This window comes from Lepidochelys olivacea (assembly GCF_965140295.1).
Source record: "Lepidochelys olivacea isolate rLepOli2 genome assembly, chromosome: 14".
In the NCBI taxonomy this organism is placed as follows: Eukaryota; Metazoa; Chordata; order Testudines; family Cheloniidae; genus Lepidochelys; species Lepidochelys olivacea.
The window spans coordinates 44172398-44190305 of record NC_140424.1 but is presented as its reverse complement, the minus strand read 5'-3'; the positions used below and the strand labels follow the sequence as shown (position 1 = coordinate 44190305).

Genomic DNA, 17908 nt, shown 5'->3' with positions numbered 1-17908 from the left:
GGAAGGCCCCCCCCCCCCATCAGTGCTGGCCCTGATGCCCCAGTGCAGCGCTGGGGGGGCGCTCCCCCCGGCAGTCTGGGGCTCAGCGGGGGGCGCTGTGCTTTGCCCCATTGACGCTCCAGCTGTCCCCCCCCGGACCCCCCCCAGGAGAATGAGGCGCCAGGAGACGGGGCCGTTCACACGCCAGGGTGTTTAATGGGCTGGGGGGACAGGTATCGGCGACATATACACAGGCTCACTTACACAGGGGGGCAGAGAAGGCACCTTCATGCGCCCCACACATTCGGGGCACCAGCACACACAGAGGGTCGGAGGGGGGAGCATGGGCCTTGGCCCAGGTTCTGGGACCCCCACCCTGGCACAGCCCCAGGGCAGGGCAAGGAGAGATGGGTGGGGGCTGTGTACAGACGGGGGGCTTTTCCCCTCGAGGGGGCACCAGCCCCAGGGCAGGGCAAGGAGGGATTAGGCCCCCTGCGGCCCTGAACCCTGGGAACGTCTGGGGGGTGGGGGAGGGGGGCGCACATTGCAGGAGGGGGAAACATGAGGGAGGGGGAACCCCTGGTGGTGGAGGGGGGGTATAGCAGCTGGGGGCTGTGTACAGATATGGGGCTTTTCCCCTCGAGGGGGCACCAGCCCCAGGGCAGGGGACTGATGGGGTCAATGAAAAGGACACAGGGCCCTTCCCCTCTACAGGTTGCCGGCTGGCTCAGGGGGATGGAGAATGGGGCACGGGACCTTTCCCCTCCGGGGGGGCGGGGGGGTGCAGAAGAGTTTACTTTGGCCACACAGAGGGAGTGAAAAACCAGCTGGAGAGGCGAAAGGGGGCAGTTGGAGAGGCGAAAGGGGGAAATCCTCCCCCACTCCCCTCCATCCTGCGCCCCGTAATGGCGATGAGATCCCCACATCCAGAGGCGCTGGGACGACTGGATCCTGGGTGCTCTGCCCCATCCCCGCCCCAAAAAGGGGTTGGCTCCCGTCTCTTCCTGACCCACGGCCGGGACTGGTGTTACGGAAGAGCATCTCGCGCGTTTACAGCCCCGGGTGGCCGTGAAATACCAAACCCCACAGCTCCAGCCCGGTGCCAAACGAACGCTCTGCCTTTGACATCAGTCCGATTACCTTCTTGCCTCGCTTCTCCCACCCGGCTTCAGCAGGCAGACCCGTGTGGCAGGCGTCGTTCCGAAGCTGGGGCTGTTGGCTTTCGGCCGGCATCGGCCTTTTACTTGGGGTTTTGGCCACTCGAGAGAGATGAGCCGTTAAATCGGGGCTGGTGCAAGGGAAAAGGAAGCCAGAGGCTTCTGAAAACGATGGGGCTTTAAGGTGAGATATCTCAGGCCGCATTAGGAGTAGAAATAAGAGGTTGGTGGCATTGAAAAGAAAAATCCCGAGCTTTCCTGTAGTGTAAAGGGGGTGTTTCTCACTCTGTGGTGCTTGAGAAATCAGACTGGAAAGTGGCACCCCCCGAATGACAAAGCCACGGCGCCCCCCATTCCAGAGCTGGAGGGGACGGAGCTTCTCCCTCGGGATGATCTTGGATGTGAAGAGAAGACGGCTGGGGGGCTGATCCCCCAGGAATACAAGGCCCAGGCGAGGTTAGGGTGGTGTGAGGAGCAAACGCCCCCCCAGCTCTTTGGGGAGGGGGAGAAGTTGGGGGGCTGGCGAGGGTACACGGGAGATGGCATTGACCCATGGGGCTTGGTGGCTGGTGCCCCGCACACAGCCCCCTCAGGGGGGCAGCCAGCGTGAGGGGGGGCCCGAGATGCAGACACAGCAAGGAGAAGTGTGGGGGGGGGCTCAGGGACATGCGCAGCTCAGGGTAGAGCCCCCCAACTTCCAGCAACTAGGACATTCGCCCCGGCTTCTTCTGACTCATCTGTGGGCAGGAGGCAAAACCAACAGGGGGAGCAGGGTCAGCACGTCGCTCCCAGGAACCCTGATCGCAGAACACAGTCACGGACGCCTCTGGACCCCCTAGCAATGGGGGAAGGGAGTCAGGGAGAGAACCCAGGAGTCCTGGCTCCCAGCCCCTCCCCAGACCCCACTCCCCTCCCAGAGCTGGGGATAGAACCCAGGAGTCCTAGTTCCCAGCCCTCCCCTCCCTTCCCCTAGAACCCAGGAGTCCTGGCTCCCAGCCCCACCCTGCTCTAGCCCCCAGACCCCACTCCTTTCCCAGAGCCGGGGAGAGAACCCAGGAGTCCTGGCTCCCAGCCTCGACCCCGCTCTAACCACTAGCCCCCACTCCCCTCCCCTGGGAAAGAACCCAGGCGTCCTGCGCCGGTACCTGGGAGATGCTGATGCCGGTGAGTTTCTCCACAGTCTCGGGGAGTTTGCTCATGATGTCCAGCACCTCCCCTGTCACCTTGGCAGCGCCCATGCCCTGGCTGCCGCTCGACACCATGGTGATCTTCTTCACCGCGCTCAGCGGCTTGCTGATCTCCTCCGCCACCTGCGGGAGGGACACCACGCCGCTCCGTTATTGTAGGGTCTCCCTTAAGTGCTGGGGGCTGAGCGGGGTTATCAGCACAGGGCCCCCCATATGGGCTGGGGCTCACTGATTTGTTATTGTAGAGCTGGGGGCCAAGCAGGCTGGGGCTTGCGATCGTAGGGTCCCCCGTAAGGGCTGGGGCTTGCGATCGTAGGGTCCCCCGTAAGGGCTGGGGCTTGCGATCGTAGGGTCCCCCGTAAGGGCTGGCCGTGAGCCACGTTGCTAAGGCTTTCCATGAGGGCTGGGTTGGGGGGTGGGGATGTTGTTTTGGCAGGGACTCTCGGGAGGGCTTGCGCTAGGCTGCTTTGTTATTGTAGGGTCTCCCCAGGAGCCGATCCGGCCCTCCCCCCGGCCAGGCCTCACCTGGGGCAGCTTCTCCAGCAGCATGTCGACCATGGCGGCGTCCTGATACTGCTGGAACGCCTCCGCCTTCTTGGACATCTGCTCGGCGTCCGCCCGCGCCTTGGCCTCAATGGCGAAGGCCTGCGCCTCCCCCTTCACCTGCAGGAGGGGGGGCATGGGTCAGCGCCGGGGGCGGATAGCATCCCCACCCACCACTGTCGGCCCGGACGCCTGGGTCCCATCCCGGCCTCCAGCCCCCCCTAGGGGTGAGAGCCCCGCGCTGCCGGCCTGGATGCCTCAGTCCCATCCCGGCCTCCAGCCCCCCCAGGGGTGAGAGCCCCACGCTGCCGTCCCGGACGCCTGGGTCCCATCCCAGCCTGCAACCCCCCTAGGGGTAAGAGCCCCACGCTCTCGTCCCGGACGCCTGGGTCCCATCTTGGCCTCCAGCCCCCCCTAGGGGTGAAAGCCCCACGCTGCCGTCCCGGATGCCTGGGTCCCATCCCGGCCTGCAGCCCCCCTAGGGGTGAGAGCCCCGCGCTGCTGTCCTGGACGCCTGGGTCCCATCCTTCCCTCCAGCCCCCCTAGGGGTAAGAGCCCCACGCTGCCGGCCTGGACGCCTAGGTCCCATCCCGGCCTGCAGCCCCCCTAGGGGTGAGAGCCCCGCGCTGCCGTCCCGGACTCCTGGGTCCCATCCCCATTGCAAGGCTGGCAGGGGCGAGCGGCAGACTCACCCTCAGGGACTCTGCTTCAGCCTCCGCCTGCATGATGAGCTGGCACCTGGGGAGGGGAGAAGGGAGGGGGAGCGTCAGTGACTCCCGAGCGGCGGGGTAGGGGGGGAATGCTGGGCGGAGAGGTGGGGAGCTTGCAGCAGGGGTGTTGGGGGCAGGGAGCAGGTAAGGAGGGTGCCGAGGGGTGAGCAGGGCGCTCGGGGAAGGAGCGGTGGATGAGGCTTGCTGTGTGGGGCACTGGATGGGGGCGGAGGGGGGGGATTAGAGGCGGGGCACCGTGCGCGGGGAGGCAGGCTGAGGCTGGCAGGGAGCCCCGGGGCGTAGCTGCGGCCCCGGCTGGGAAGGGATCGCGGGGCGGTGCCCAGGCCAGAGGCGCTCGGCCCAGCTGCGTCTCGGGGGTGGCTGGAGGGCGGTGTGGGGAGAGGGGAGCTGGGGGGGGGCGTCCCGCTACCTCTGGGCCTCTGCCAGCTTCTCCAGCCGGTAGCGCTCGGCCTCGGCCGGCTTCTTGACCATGGCCTCCAGCTCGTGCTCCTTGCGGATGATTTCCTGCTCCTGCAGCTGGATCTGCTGGGTCCGCTCCACCACCAGGACCTGCATCTTCTGCTCCTCAATCTTCTGCTTGGTCTTGGCCACCTGCACGGGGAGGGGTCCGGGGTCACCACCGGGGGGGCCAGCAGGAGCTGATACCATGGCGCGAGGGGTCAAACGTCGGCTGCGCTGATGGGCATCGCCACCGCGGACACCCGGGGTTCGTGCCAAACCGACGCCCCCCAGGGAGGTCATGGGTCAATGTCGAGGGGGGTCATGGGTCAACCCCGCTGGCATTCGTAGGTCAAGATTTGACCCCCGTTGAGAGGATTCAAGGGGTGAATGGTCAAGACCCGGCAACACTGAGGGATGGAGGGACACCACCGTGGGGAGTCAAGGGCAGACCCCACTGAGGCGGGTCAAAGGTCAATGTTGGGGGCAGTCTGTGGTCAACACTGGGGGGTTGATAAGTCAAGAACTGACCCCAACGACGGATCAAAAGTCAACACCACGCAGAGGTAGGGACGGGGTCAACTTGGCCATGGGGGCGGAGGGTGTCAAGGGTCAACAGCTGACGTCAGCGAAGTGGGGGAGGGGTCAGCCTGGACAAAGGGGTCACAGGTCCAGAACCGGTGCCACTGGACGGATCGTGGTTGACGCCGCTGGGTGGCGAAGACGTGTGAGGCCAGAGATGCCCCGTGCTGCCGGCCTGGACGCCTCGGTCCCATCCCGGCCTCCAGCCCCCGCTCGGGGTGAGAGCCCCGTGCTGCTGTCCCGGACGCCTGGGTCCCATCCTGGCCTGCAGCCCCCCCCTAGGGGGGACGCCAAGAGCAGAGGGTGGAGTCATCGGGCAGGGAAGGAGGCCAAGAGGGTCAACCCACCAGGCTGTCCAGGGTCAAGTTGCAGGGGTCAAAGGTCAACAGCTGTGGGTTGGCCATCACAACAAGGTGCTTGCCCTGCCGGGCTACGGTGTCCCATGGTGCCCAGACACCTGGGCCGTGGGCTGGTATTGGGGGGGGCCCCGGATCCCCCTACCCCCATCCCCAGGGGCATCTCACCTGCAGCTGATAGGCCAGGTCGGACTCGGCCTTGCGGGTGTTCACCTCGATGTCGTAGGTGGCTTTCTTCAGCTCGTAGTCCCGCTGTGCCTTGGCCATCTCGATCTCGCTCAAGTACTGGGCAGAGAGCTTCTCCTGCTTCGCCTCGGCCTCCTGCAGGTGTGGGGGTCAGACCCATAGTAACCTGCCTCCTATCAGAGCCACGGGCCGGCTGGTGTCCCCTGCCCTGTCTGACCCAAGGGCTGGCTGGCCCATGCCCCCCACCCCCGGGTCGCAGCCGCGGGCTGGCCGGCCCGTGTCCCCCACCCCTAGATCGGACCCAGTCAGCCTGGAATCCCCCACCCCTGGATCAGACCCATGCACCCAGCGCTCACCTTGATGCCGGCATCCCTCTTGGCCTCGGCTTCCCCCATCCGGGCATCTTTCTGCACCTGGGCGGTCCTGGCTTTCCCCAGCGAGTGCAGATAATCCTGGGGCAACACCGGGGGCGGGGAAGGGGGGAGAACGGAGCAGAGACAGACACCTCAGTCCTGCCCCACAGCCTGGCTGGAGGCCATTCCCCTCTAGGGGGTGCCGGCTCCCATCCGCCCTGGGGCAGGGCGGGGGGCTGGCTGGCTCCGGGCTGGGAACGGGGCCTTTCCCCTGGAGGGGGCGCCGTTCTCCCTCACCTGGTCGTCGTGAATGTCCTTGAGCGTGTAGCTCACCACGCTGATGCCCATGTTGACCAGGTCTGAGGAGGCCACCTTGAAAACCTGCTCCGAGAACTTCTTCCGATCCTTATAGATTTCCTGCCCGGGGCGGGGAGACAAGGGGTGAGTTGGGGCGGGGGTGGAGCTGGGACATACACATGGGGGGTGGGGGGGCAGATCTGACCCCCAGCAGGGGGCTGCCCCCACCCCCCGAGCCGCCGGCCCCTCACCTCCACAGTCATGTGGGCCATGATGGCCCGCTGATGCCCCTCCAGCGTCTCCAGCGCGATGTGGGTGATCTCGCTCTCCGACTTGCCGAGGAACATCTGGCAGGCGGCCGCCAGCATCTCCTTGTTCTGGCCCTGGATCTTCACCTGCCGGAGCGAGGGGACAAGAGGAGGGAGGGATGGAGCCCCCGGCCCCCGCGACACCCCTCCCTGCGAACCCCAGGAATGCTCCGGGGGCGGGGCGCCTTCCCCTTTAAGAGAAGAGGCTATTGCTTGCACCCAGACAACCGTTGCCCGGAGACCGTATCCATGGTGGTCAAGGGCCCTGTGGTCCCAGGGCATCACTGGGCAGGTACCAATGGGGAAATGGGGGGGGGGGGAGAGAGGAGGGGTAACAAGTCAGCTTGGGCAAGTACCATGGGCCGGGGGGAGGGGAGCCAAGCTGGGCAGGTACCATTGGGAGAAATGGGGGGATGAGCCAGGCTGGGCAGGTACCATTAGGAGACATGGGGGAGTTGAGCCAGGCTGGGCAGGTACCATTAGGAGACATGGGGGAGATGAGCCAGGCTGGGCAGGTACCACTGGGGAAATACAGGGGTGAGTGCTGCCAGTGGCAGGTACCACTGGGGAGACCGGGGTAGCTGGCTGGTTTCCTAGGTGATCCAGACGCTGTTCCCTCCTCCCTGGGGTTTCCGTGGCGACCTCGGGTGAGGTCATGGTGACCTTCAGGGGGCGCCGGTTACCTGGGCGATGCCGGTGACGGAGATGGGGACCCCGTGCCGGGTATAAACCTTCTCGCTCTTCACGTTCAGGGTCAGCGTGTTCAAGGAGATCCTGCGGGGAGAGCAGGTGGGTCAGGGAGAGGGGACACCCCCCAAGCCCTTTGACGATACCCCCCACCCATGGACCCATCCAGCCCAGTATTCCCACCCCCACACACTGATCCCTTCCTGCCCCCTGCCCCAGCTCTGACCCCTCCCCTGTCCCCTGCCCCAGCGGGGTGACGGGGGGGTCCCCTACAGACTTGGGGAGCCCAGGGACGAGCCAGGGCGCCCTGACCTAGGGTTCTCTGTGGAGGGGGGGCTTTGGGGACTCACCTCTGGATCTGCTGGATGCAGGGGAGGACGAAGACCCGGCCCCCCGCCACCATCACTGGGGGGCTGCGGCAGAAGCCTAGGGGGAGGGGAGGAGAGCGTTAGCCGCCGCTGGGCACGGATATGCAGCCGCCTCTGGGGTGGGACAGCCGGGGAACTGCTGCGTGGAACAGCCACGGGGCACAGGACAGGCTGGCCCGCTGTTGAGATGCAGCCAGCTCTGGGGTGGGCGGCTGGGGAACATGCCGTGAATCCTGAACAATTTGAAACCACCGGGGAAATTTTAAGGAGGCAGGAAGTGAGCTCAGTTGGGACACCGGGGTCGCCACACGACTTCAGAGCGACAGACTGATTTTAAGTCTTGCCGGTAAAATTGTAGCAGAGGACAGCTGCCCCGGCCAAGCCCCCGCCCTGCTCCCACAGCATGGTGGCCCCTGCTGAGCCCCCCGCCCCCCCACTCCCCAGCGCCCCCTGCTGAGCCCCCCACCCCACTCCCCACACTCCCTGCTGAGCCCCCGCCCTGCTCCCCGCAGCCCAGCGCCCCCTGCTGAGCCCCCCCACTGAGCCCCCGCCCTGCTCCCCGCAGCCCAGCACCGCCTGCTGAGCCCCCCACCCCCGCCCCCCAGGGCCCCTGCTGAGCCCCCTGCCCCGCTCCCCACCGCTGAGCCCCCCGCCCTGCTCCCTGCGCCCCCTGCTGAGCCCCCGCAGCCCCCCCACTCCCCGCACCCCCTGCTGAGCCCCCGCCCTGCTCCCCGCAGCCCAGCACCCCCTGCTGAGCCCCCCACCCCCACCCCCCCAGGGCCCCTGCTGAGCCCCCCGCCTCGCCCCCCGTACCCCCTGCTGAGCCCCCTGCCCCACTCCCCACCGCCCACTGCTGAGCCCCCCCCCACAGCCCAGTGCCCCCTGCTGAGCCCCCGCCCTGCTCCCCGCAGCCCAGCACCCCCTGCTGAGCCCCCCACCCCCGCCCCCCCAGGGCCCCTGCTGAGCCCCCCGCCTCGCCCCCCGCCCCACTCCCCACCGCCCACTGCTGAGCCCCCCCCCACAGCCCAGTGCCCCCTGCTGAGCCCCCGCCCTGCTCCCCAGCGCCCCCTGCTCATCCCCCGCCCCCACCCTGCTCCTCCCCAGTGGTCATTAGTGATGCATTCGTTAACCATCAGATTAGCCCCGCTCCCCATCCCCTGGGAGCAGGTGATGTCACTCTGGCTCAGATCCCATCTCTTCACTGCTGGGTATTTCAGGCTGGCTCAGGGGGGCGGGGGACGGGGCACAGGGCCTTTCCCCGTGGGGCGGGTGAGTCCCATCAGTGGGGGGCTGCGTGTGGGGAGCTCTCCCGCTGTGCGGGGCTCCAACTCCAGTCCCTGGTTCGGGTTTCTCCTGGGGATCAGGCCCCTAACGAGCTCGTGGCATTAGGCCCAGGTCTCAGCCGGGCTGACCGGGCCGCCCCAGCAGCGCGGGGGTGGGGCTGGGGTGTTAGGGGTCCCTGGAGGGGGAGGGGACGGCATCAGGCTCCCACCCTGGGAGCGTCTCTGCCCACGTGAGACCAGCGGGGGGTGGGGGAGCCACTCACCCGAGACCACCATGGCCTCATTGGGGCCGCAAGTGAAGAACATCCTGATGCTGAAAGAGATGAGAGCAACTCAATCGAACCCAGGAGTCCTGGCTCCCAGCCCCCCTGCTCTAATCACTAGACCCCCCCCAGCCCCCTCCCAGAGCCAGGGAGAGAACCCAGGAGTCCTGGCTCCCAGCGCCCCCCCCTGCTCTAATCACTAGACCCCCCCACCCCCCTCCCAGAGCCAGGGAGGGAACCCAGGAGTCCTGACTCCCAGCACGCCCCCCCCCCGCTCTAATCACTAGACCCCAGCCCCCTCCCAGAGCCAGGGAGAGAACCCAGGAGTCCTGGCTCCCAGCGCCCCCCCCTCCCCCGCTCTAATGACTAGACCCCACCCCCCTCCCAGAGCCAGGGAGAGAACCCAGGAGTCCTGGGTATTTTCCCCTCTCCCTGCAGGCCATGGCTGATAATTACAGACCCGCCCCTGGCCAGACTCCAGCTGAGCCCCAGGGAGCTCCCCACCCGCCTGCCACCTGAGCCCCACAGAGCCGCTGCTGGTTGCCCCCACTCATAACCGATGCAGCCCCTGCACCCCAACCTCAGCCCCTGCTCCCCGCTGCCCATACGCCCCCTGCAGCCCGCCCTTGGGCTTCCCGATCCCCGGCCAGGAGCCCCACTTCATCCTGCCCCCCAAACAGCCCCTGCATTGGCAGCCGGCACCCCTGGCCCCACCCAGACACCCCCATCGCCACCCATGAACCCCGTCCACACTCTGCAGCCAATGCACCCCCCCACCCCCTTCTCGGCCCGTGCAGCCCCCCCCCTGATGCCCTTCTCGGCCCGGGCTCCCCCCGACCCCCCTCTCGGCCCGTGCAGCCCCCCCGACCCCCTTCTCGGCCCGGGCTCCCCCCCCCTTCTCGGCCCATGCAGCCCCCCCGACCCCCCTCTCGGCCCGGGCTCCCCCCCCTTCTCGGCCCGTGCAGCCCCCCCCCCGATGCCCTTCTCGGCCTGGGCTCCCCCCCACCCCCCTCTCGGCCCGTGCAGCCCCCCCGACCCCCCTCTCGGCCCGGGCTCCCCCCGACCCCCCTCTCCGCCCGGGCTCCCCCCGACCCCCCTCTCCGCCCGGGCTCCCCCCGACCCCCCTCTCGGCCCGTGCAGCCCCCCGATGCCCTTCTCGGCCCGGGCTCCCCCCGACCCCCCTCTCGGCCCGTGCAGCCCCCCCGACCCCCCTCTCGGCCCGGGCTCCCCCCCACCCCCTTCTCGGCCCGTGCAGCCCCCCCCCCCCGATGCCCTTCTCGGCCCGGGCTCCCCCCGACCCCCCTCTCGGCCCGTGCAGCCCCCCCGACCCCCTTCTCGGCCCGGGCTCCCCCCCCCTTCTCGGCCCATGCAGCCCCCCCGACCCCCCTCTCGGCCCGGGCTCCCCCCCCCTTCTCGGCCCGTGCAGCCCCCCCCCCGATGCCCTTCTCGGCCTGGGCTCCCCCCCACCCCCCTCTCGGCCCGTGCAGCCCCCCCGACCCCCCTCTCGGCCCGGGCTCCCCCCGACCCCCCTCTCGGCCCGTGCAGCCCCCCCGACCCCCCTCTCCGCCCGGGCTCCCCCCGACCCCCCTCTCGGCCCGTGCAGCCCCCCCGACCCCCCTCTCCGCCCGGGCTCCCCCCGACCCCCCTCTCGGCCCGTGCAGCCCCCCCGACCCCCTTCTCGGCCCGGGCTCCCCCCCCCCTTCTCGGCCCATGCAGCCCCCCCGACCCCCCTCTCGGCCCGGGCTCCCCCCCCCCTTCTCGGCCCATGCAGCCCCCCCGACCCCCCTCTCGGCCCGTGCAGCCCCCCCCCCGATGCCCTTCTCGGCCCGGGCTCCCCCCGACCCCCCTCTCGGCCCGTGCAGCCCCCCCCGACCCCCCTCTCCGCCCGGGCTCCCCCCGACCCCCCTCTCGGCCCGTGCAGCCCCCCCGACCCCCTTCTCGGCCCGGGCTCCCCCCCCCCTTCTCGGCCCATGCAGCCCCCCCGACCCCCCTCTCGGCCCGGGCTCCCCCCCCCCCTTCTCGGCCCATGCAGCCCCCCCGACCCCCCTCTCGGCCCGGGCTCCCCCCCCCCCTTCTCGGCCCGTGCAGCCCCCCCCGACCCCCCTTTGCTGACCGGGTCTCTGGCTCCGGCCACCCCCCGTCCGCCCTGCTGCAGACCCGCCCCACCCTCCTGGGACCGCCACGATCCCGTCAGCCCCCGCGGTTTCCCCAGCGCCCGGGCGGTGCTGCCACCTGCTGGCCGCGGGCGGGGCAGCAGCTTCCCTGGGACCCCCCCTGCCAGCCCCCCAGATCCATGCAGCCGCGGGGGGGCGGGGGCCAGGGCTGGACTGGCGGGGGGCTGCGGGTCGGGAGTGAGGGGCACCGGCAGGGCTTGGGGGGCAGAGCCGGGCTGGCGGGGGGCTGCGGGTCGGGAGTGAGGGGCACCGGCAGAGCTGGAGGGGCAGAGCCGGGCTGGCGGGGGGCTGCAGGTCGGGAGTGAGGGGCACCGGCTGGCTGGGGGGCAGAGCCGGGCTGGCAGGGGGCTGCGGGTCGGGAGTGAGGGGCACCGGCAGGGCTGTGGGGGGCAGAGCCGGGCTGGCAGGGGGCTGTGGGTCGGGAGTGAGGGGCACCCGGCAGGGCTGTGGGGGGCAGAGCCGGGCTGGGGGGGGGCTGCGGGTCGGGAGTGAGGGGCACCGGCAGGGCTGGGGGGGGACCAGGATTTCGTGAGTCGACCCTGCTGTGTTGGCCGAAGCCCCCATCCCGTTCTCCTGCCCTTCCAGGAGGACCCAGGGCGGCGTCTGCCTCACTTCCTGTCCCAAACTCGGGGGCGCGGCACCTGCGAACGGGCCGCCCTGTCCCCACCCAGAGGTGGCTGCATGGGAGCCCCTGGCTGGCTCCCCTGTTCCCTGCCACGCAGCGCCCAGGGCCGGCAGGTCACCGGGTGGCCACCAGGTGGCGCGCCTGGCCAGTCGTCCAGCGCCGGAGCGGGCGGGGCATCGTGTGAACATGGGGGAGAAAATGGGCTCCTTTCAGTGTGTGTGTGGGGGGGTGCCCAGCCCATAACGCCCCCCCAGGCCTCTGTGTCCCCCCCCAGAATAGGGGCAGAACATGCCGTGAGTGGCAGAGAGCCCCCCCCCCCCACGAGCCAGCCCTTTTCATGCCTGCACCGATGCCAGATAGGGGGCACTCGCTGTCGGTGGCATGTTTGACCCCCACCCACTCTGCCGGGGCTGCTGGCCAGGGGTCAGTTAATGCCTGGGGGCGTGGGGGGCAGGGGAGGGGGCACTGGTAATGTGGGCAGAGAGCCAGCAAACTCGTTACACACAGAGGTTCTCGGCTGGGAGGGAGCCGGACTCATTGGAATGATCAGAGCCGCTGCCCCCCAGCGGGGACAGGCCCCATGCCCCATTCCCTGCCCCCTTGAGCCGGCCAGCCCCCGCCCTGGGGCCAGATGGGAGCTGCTGCCCCCTAGAGAGGACAGGCCCTGTACTCCATTCCCTGTCCCCAAGTCAGACTTGGCCTAGTGAGTGTGTTAGGGGCAGGGGGGGTGTGTGTGTGAGGGGTGGGGGAAGAGTTGTGTATTTCTAGTGCTGGTATTTCTACTCCTCTGTCCCCCCGTGGCTCTTTATATTTAGGCCCTGGGCTCTCTGTGCCGGGTGGGGGGCGGATGTGGGCTCTGCCGCGTGTGGTTCTCACCTCTGGGGTATGAGGAAATGCAGCCGTGCAGATAGGCAGAGCCCGGAAGCCACGAGCTTGGGCAATTCCCGGCCTCAACCTGAGCCCAGGGCCCCTGGCAGTGCTTTCCGTCATGTGTTTTCTCAGCTGCAGAGCGGAGGGTTGTGTGTGTGACCCAGCATGTGTGCACAGACTCACACACCAGCCAGGCTGGACCATGAAAACACACACAGAGCTGCCCTTGCTCAGTCTAACCACTAGACCCCACCCCACCCCTCCCCAGAGCCAGGGAGAGAACCCAGGAGTCCTGGCTCTCAGCCCCCCTGCTCTAACCACTAGACCCCACTCCCCTCCCAGAGCCGAGGAGAGAACCCGGGAATCCTGGCTCCCAGCCCCCACCCCTGCTCTAACCACTAGACCTCACTCCCCTCCCAGAGCCGGGGAGAGAACCCAGGAGTCCTGGCTCCCAGCCCCCACCCCTGCTCTAACCACTAGACCCCACTCCCCTTCCAGAGCCGGGGAGAGAACCCAGGCGTCCTGCTGAGGCCACCCTGGGCTGAGTGTCCGTTGCCGCACACGCTATCTATACGTGGGTGCTCGCTATATATAACCCTCCCCTCGTGGCCCAGACAGGTACCAGCGGGAACCCGCAGTTCCTCTGCCCCCGCAGAGAGCCTGGAATAGCCCCTTATCAGTCATTGCCCCTGGGCTTATCCGTGTGGCCAAGGGCGCCGGGCGTGGCTCGCCCAGCCTCTCCGGCCCTCGCTGTCTGGGAGCTTGGTGCTAAAAATACCCCAGAGGAGAAAGAGATGGATAACAATCCGGCTGGGGGCGGGTGGATACGTACCTAGATTAGACAGACCGGATCTATGGATCCCTCAAGAGGGAGCGATTTGCTGGAGCTAAGGATGACGGGACGGGGCTGAGAAAGGCTGGTTGGCAGATACACACACCCCCCTGTCGAGTCCAGTGCAACAGAGTCCCTGATTCCCAGACCCTCTCGGAGACACGCCGGGACGGCTTAGAGTCCCGGGACACCAGGAAGTACCATTAAACTGGTGATTTGATTGATTTTTAAATCATGTCAAATCAGGGTTAATGATTAAAAACCCAGGAAGAATGAAAACCTCCAGAGAATTATATGTAAACTGTAGTTATATGGGTTATAGCAGCGTTGGACTGGAAGGGACCTCCAGAGGTTATCTAGTCCAGTCCCCTGCACTCAAGGCAGGATTAAGTATTATCTTGACCGTCCCTAAAAGGTGTTTCTCTGATCTGCTCTTAAAAATCTCCATCAACACATATTCCACAACCTCCCTGGGCAATTTGTTCCAGAGTTTAACCACCCTGACAGTTAGGAAGTTTTTCCTAATGTCCAACCTAAACCGCCCTTTCTGCAATTTGAGCCCATTGCTTCTTGTCCTAGCCTCAGAGGTTAAGGAGAACAATTTATCACCTTCCTCTTTACAACTTTTTACATACTTGAAAACTGTTCTCATGTCCCCCCTCGCTCTTCTCTTTTCCAGTCTAAACAAACCCCATTTTTTCAATCTTCCCTCCTAAGCCATGTTTTCTTAGACCTTTAATCGTTGATGCTGCTCTTCTCTGAACTCTCTCCAATTTGTCCACATCTTCCCTGAAATGTGGTGCCCAGAACAGGACACAATCCTCCCGTTGAGGCCTAATCAGTGCAGAGCAAAGCGGAAAAATTACTTCTAATTTCCTGCTTACAACACTTCTGCTAATATATTTGGCAACAGCGTTACACTATTGACTCATATTCAGCTTGTGGTCCACTCTGACCCCCAGATCCGTTTCCGCAGTTCTCCTTCGGCCGTCATTTCCCATTCTCTGTGTGTGTGCAACTGATTGTTCCTTCCTAAGTGGGTGCTTTGCATTTCTCCTTATTGAATTTCGTCCTGTTTACTTCAGACCGTTTCTCCAGATCATTTTGAATTTTCATCCTATCCTCCAAAGCACTTGCAACCCCTCCCAGCTTGGTATTGTCCGCAAACTTTATGTGTACTCTCTGTGCCGTGATCTAAATCGTTGATGGAAGATATTAAAGAAAACCGGGCCCAGAACGGATCTCTGGGGGGCCCCTCTCGCTATGTCCTTCCAGCTTGACTGCGACCCACCGATCGCTCCCAGAGAGGACTTGTTTTCGCACCCGCATTCAGCCAGGTTGCATTGCCCTAGTTTGTGTGTGAGGTGGCCACATGAGCGTCACAAGCTTTACTGAAATCAAGCTAAATCATGTCAACCACTTCCCCCCCTACCCGCAAGGCTTGTTACTCTGCCAAAGGTAACAAGCCTTGTGGATTGGGGGAGGAGAATAGATAACCCTACTATGCAGCTGAGGATGATAACCCAGGTGTCCTGACTCCCAGCACCCCCTGTTCTAATTCACTGGACCCCTCTTCCCTCCCAGGGCTGGGGCTGCACCCCACCTTTATGAGATGGGCTAGCCTCTCTGAAGAGTTCTCCCAAGGTCCTGCGCCCATGATCCACCATCAGCCAATGAGAATGTATCCAGCTGATGTAATGCAGAAAGTGGATGGGGCTTGGAAGATGAAGGCCACCCCCTGCTCCCCCCTTGGATGCTCCTGTAGTTGAATTGAGCTTTGCCCCCTCCCAGCACAATCTCCTCCTTCCTCCAGCGCCCTGACACCCTCGCGCTCCTCCAGGGGAGCTGAGTTTCGCCTTCAGCCCAGCCAGCCCCTAACGCCGACCCCCTCCCCCAAAGGATGTGGGATGCCCCTGCCCCCCAGAAATCAGACACACTCGCAGGAGTCAACATGTTTATTTTGTTCACAGAACATACACAGGTTGGACGACTTGTCCGGGAAAGAGTTTGGGGCAAAAACGCCTTGGAAACATCAGCCTGAAGTCAGGGCAGTTCGGGGCGAGTCTTGGCCTCCGAAGCATCCACAGGAGCTTACACAGTAAGCGTAGACAGCAAGCAGGACCCTGCTGGTCAGACACCCCAGGCGTAAACATAGCTGGGGGGGTCCGAGAGGGAAGGGCGGAGGGGTCCGCGCTCTCTTTAGTGCGGGCCGTTCTTCCCGTGACTTCTCTCCTCCTCCCAGGGTCAGGAAAATCCCTGTTTGATCCTGGTTTAAAGCACCCGAATCATTTTTCGGGCTCCAAACTTCTCCCTCCGCCCAATGCACCAGTGCTGTCTTCGTTCTGTGCCCCTATCAAGTAGCTACTTTATGGGAGACCCAAGGGTCAGAGGCTGTTTTGCCACAGAGCAACCCAGCCCGGCCTCCGCCTGGAGAACTGTAGCGTTGAATTCTAGCACATTTGGCCATCAAAGTTTTTTACCCCGCCCAGTAGCATTTCCAGCTTTATACCTCCCTGGGATTTGCAGCCAGCTATCCCTCCGGCTGCTTTGCTACCCATTAGAGCGGGGTTTCTCCTCCCGGGGTAACGGCACTAACAAACATCAATTAAAAGTCCCCGTAGAGAAACAAGAGCAAGATACATGTCCCTGTTTAAACGGATGAGGACATTTAACGGTTTTATTCCATCCTGGATGAAAGCAGCGTTTTCCTCGCCAGCATGTTCCGGCTTCGATCATTAAATAGCACACTATCTTTAAATTACAAATGTATAAATAATATAAATATTAGATATTAATAAGTTATGTCAGTAATACCCCTCCCCGCCACACAATGTCTCAGTCATGGCTGGAGCCAGGAATTCCCTGCTCACGGCTGCGGAGAGGTTTCACGTTGCTATTGACGTCAAGTGTCCGGCGGCGTCCAGATTCTTCACTGGCTTCGTTCAGAGACAGCAGCAGAAAGAGCTGGCCGAAGACCAGGCGGGGTTAACCCATGAGTGGCTGGAGCCCAGCCCAGTTGACCCCTTAGGTGTCTTGGCCTGAGAAACGCTGGGTGGGGAATCTCAGAAAGCAGCTGGATTCTGCTCCAGGAACTGGCTGATTTCCACGGTGGATTCAACAGCCGCATGGCCCCCGTGCAAACTGGTAGTGTTGGCCATCTCTGGGACCTCCAGGGGTGTCGGGAGCATTTCCGAGAGGGGGGTCTCCACACGGGAGCTCCCGCTCTCCGCAGAGCAGTCACGGACCCCCTGCTCAGGCCCCAGGGCCAGGTCTTCGTCAGCATTATAGACTTGGTAGAAGACGATGGTGAGGAGGATGAAAAGCAGACGCTTGGCCTGGCTGCGCTCTTTGGCTGGATAGTAGCGTTTCACCTGGTCAGGAGGAAGGAGACAGGACATTAGAGACCTGGCTGGCAGGGGGACCCATGTATTACCCACAATGCACCAGTCCTACTCCAAGTGCCCTGTGCCCAACAGATTACCCAGAATGCCCTGGCACTCAGCCCCAGGCCAATCCCACAACCCAGGAGGCCCCACACCCAGCCACCATGGCTAAGAGGACAGCCTGGTTACCCAGAATTCTCTGTTTCTACCCACAATGCCCTATTCCACCAAACCAACTTGAGATTCGGGCTCAGCAGCTGAGCCAGGCAACCTGAACCCCACTGCACTGAGCATGATCTAGATATCCCCCCCCCATGTGTCATATGGCCCATACTGCTCCCAGCTGGGGGCAGATTAGCAAGAGACTCACCCCTGGCTGTGAACAGCCGGGAGCCTGGGACACATGCAGCACCCCCATCAGCCAGGGATCTCTGGGGCAGAGAGACCTGTGCATGGGGCTTCCTGTCCAGGACACGCAGCAGCAGGTGTAATGGGGTGACTCATCCTGCACTGTCTGTATGCCCACAGCAAGGGGGGCCGGGCTACAGGTCTTAGCTCCCCCCCCCCTCCACTGGGGAGAGGCTACACCACCCTCACCCTCCCTCCAGCAGCAGGGACTGACCCAGAGAACCATCAGTAGCCTACTTCTACAGCGGGGGAAACTGAGGCACAGAGGGGGGCTGGATCAGAAGGTGGGCCCTCACTCCTCGATCCCCCTCCCCCCACTTTAACCCAAAAGACCCCTCCCCACATCGCAGAGAACCCAGGAGTCCCGACTCCCCCCTCACGCCCCCCAGAGAACCCAGGCGTCCCGGCTTCTACCCCACCCCCACAGACTCACCACGGGGGGGTAGAGCACTTTGCGCAGTCGTTTCCTGCCCCGGGCCGGATTCCTGCGGGAAGGGGTCTGGCTCACCGCGGGCAGGGGGTCGAAGGTGAAGTATTGGGGGCCGGTGCCCCTGCGGGGGGGCTCGGCTCTGGGCAGGGCGGCCATCCGGGGCTCGTAGGCTAAGCACATGCTCGTGGCACCGTACAGCGCGTTCATGAGACCGGGGCGCAGCGCGATTTTCAGAACTAGTCCTCGGCTGCGGCGCAGAACGATCAACTGCCCGCGCCCCGCCCGGCGCCGCTTTATGAATGGGGCGAGCCCCGCCCCTGGCGCCCCATTGGCTGCGCCCGGGGGTGACAGCTCAGCCTGCAATCACCGCGGGGAAATCCCGGGCCGCCGCGCGGTGCTTGCCCGGAGCCCGGGCGGGGATGACACGTAGCGGGCGGGGCTCGGGGGGGGGGGGCAGGACAAGAAATA

At 65.2% G+C, this 17908-nt stretch overlaps 2 protein-coding genes across 3 annotated transcripts; both read right to left on the bottom strand.

Annotated features, from left to right (window-relative positions):
* Positions 1-175: 175 nt before the first annotated feature.
* On the bottom strand, positions 176-10901 carry FLOT1 (flotillin 1). 2 transcript variants are annotated; one of them, XM_084648238.1, is made up of 13 exons: positions 10832-10901; positions 8719-8768; positions 7155-7230; positions 6801-6891; positions 6061-6204; positions 5810-5929; positions 5516-5611; positions 5142-5294; positions 4007-4188; positions 3559-3604; positions 2849-2986; positions 2282-2446; positions 176-1971 (listed from the first exon to the last, which is right to left on the bottom strand). In XM_084648238.1, the coding sequence occupies exons 2-13, from the start codon at positions 8759-8761 to the stop codon at positions 1951-1953; spliced, it is 1275 nt and encodes a 424-aa protein (XP_084504364.1). In that variant the 5' UTR covers positions 8762-8768; positions 10832-10901; the 3' UTR covers positions 176-1950. The 2 variants fall into 2 exon arrangements, with proteins under 2 accessions (XP_084504364.1, XP_084504363.1); XM_084648237.1 differs by having other exon boundaries at positions 176-1873.
* Positions 10902-15167: 4266 nt separating this feature from the next.
* IER3 (immediate early response 3) lies at positions 15168-17687 on the bottom strand. The gene is made up of 2 exons (XM_084648549.1): positions 17444-17687; positions 15168-16590 (listed from the first exon to the last, which is right to left on the bottom strand). Exons 1-2 carry the CDS (start codon positions 17645-17647, stop codon positions 16282-16284), a joined length of 513 nt encoding a protein of 170 aa, XP_084504675.1. The 5' UTR covers positions 17648-17687; the 3' UTR covers positions 15168-16281.
* Between the last annotated feature and the right edge of the window lie 221 nt (positions 17688-17908).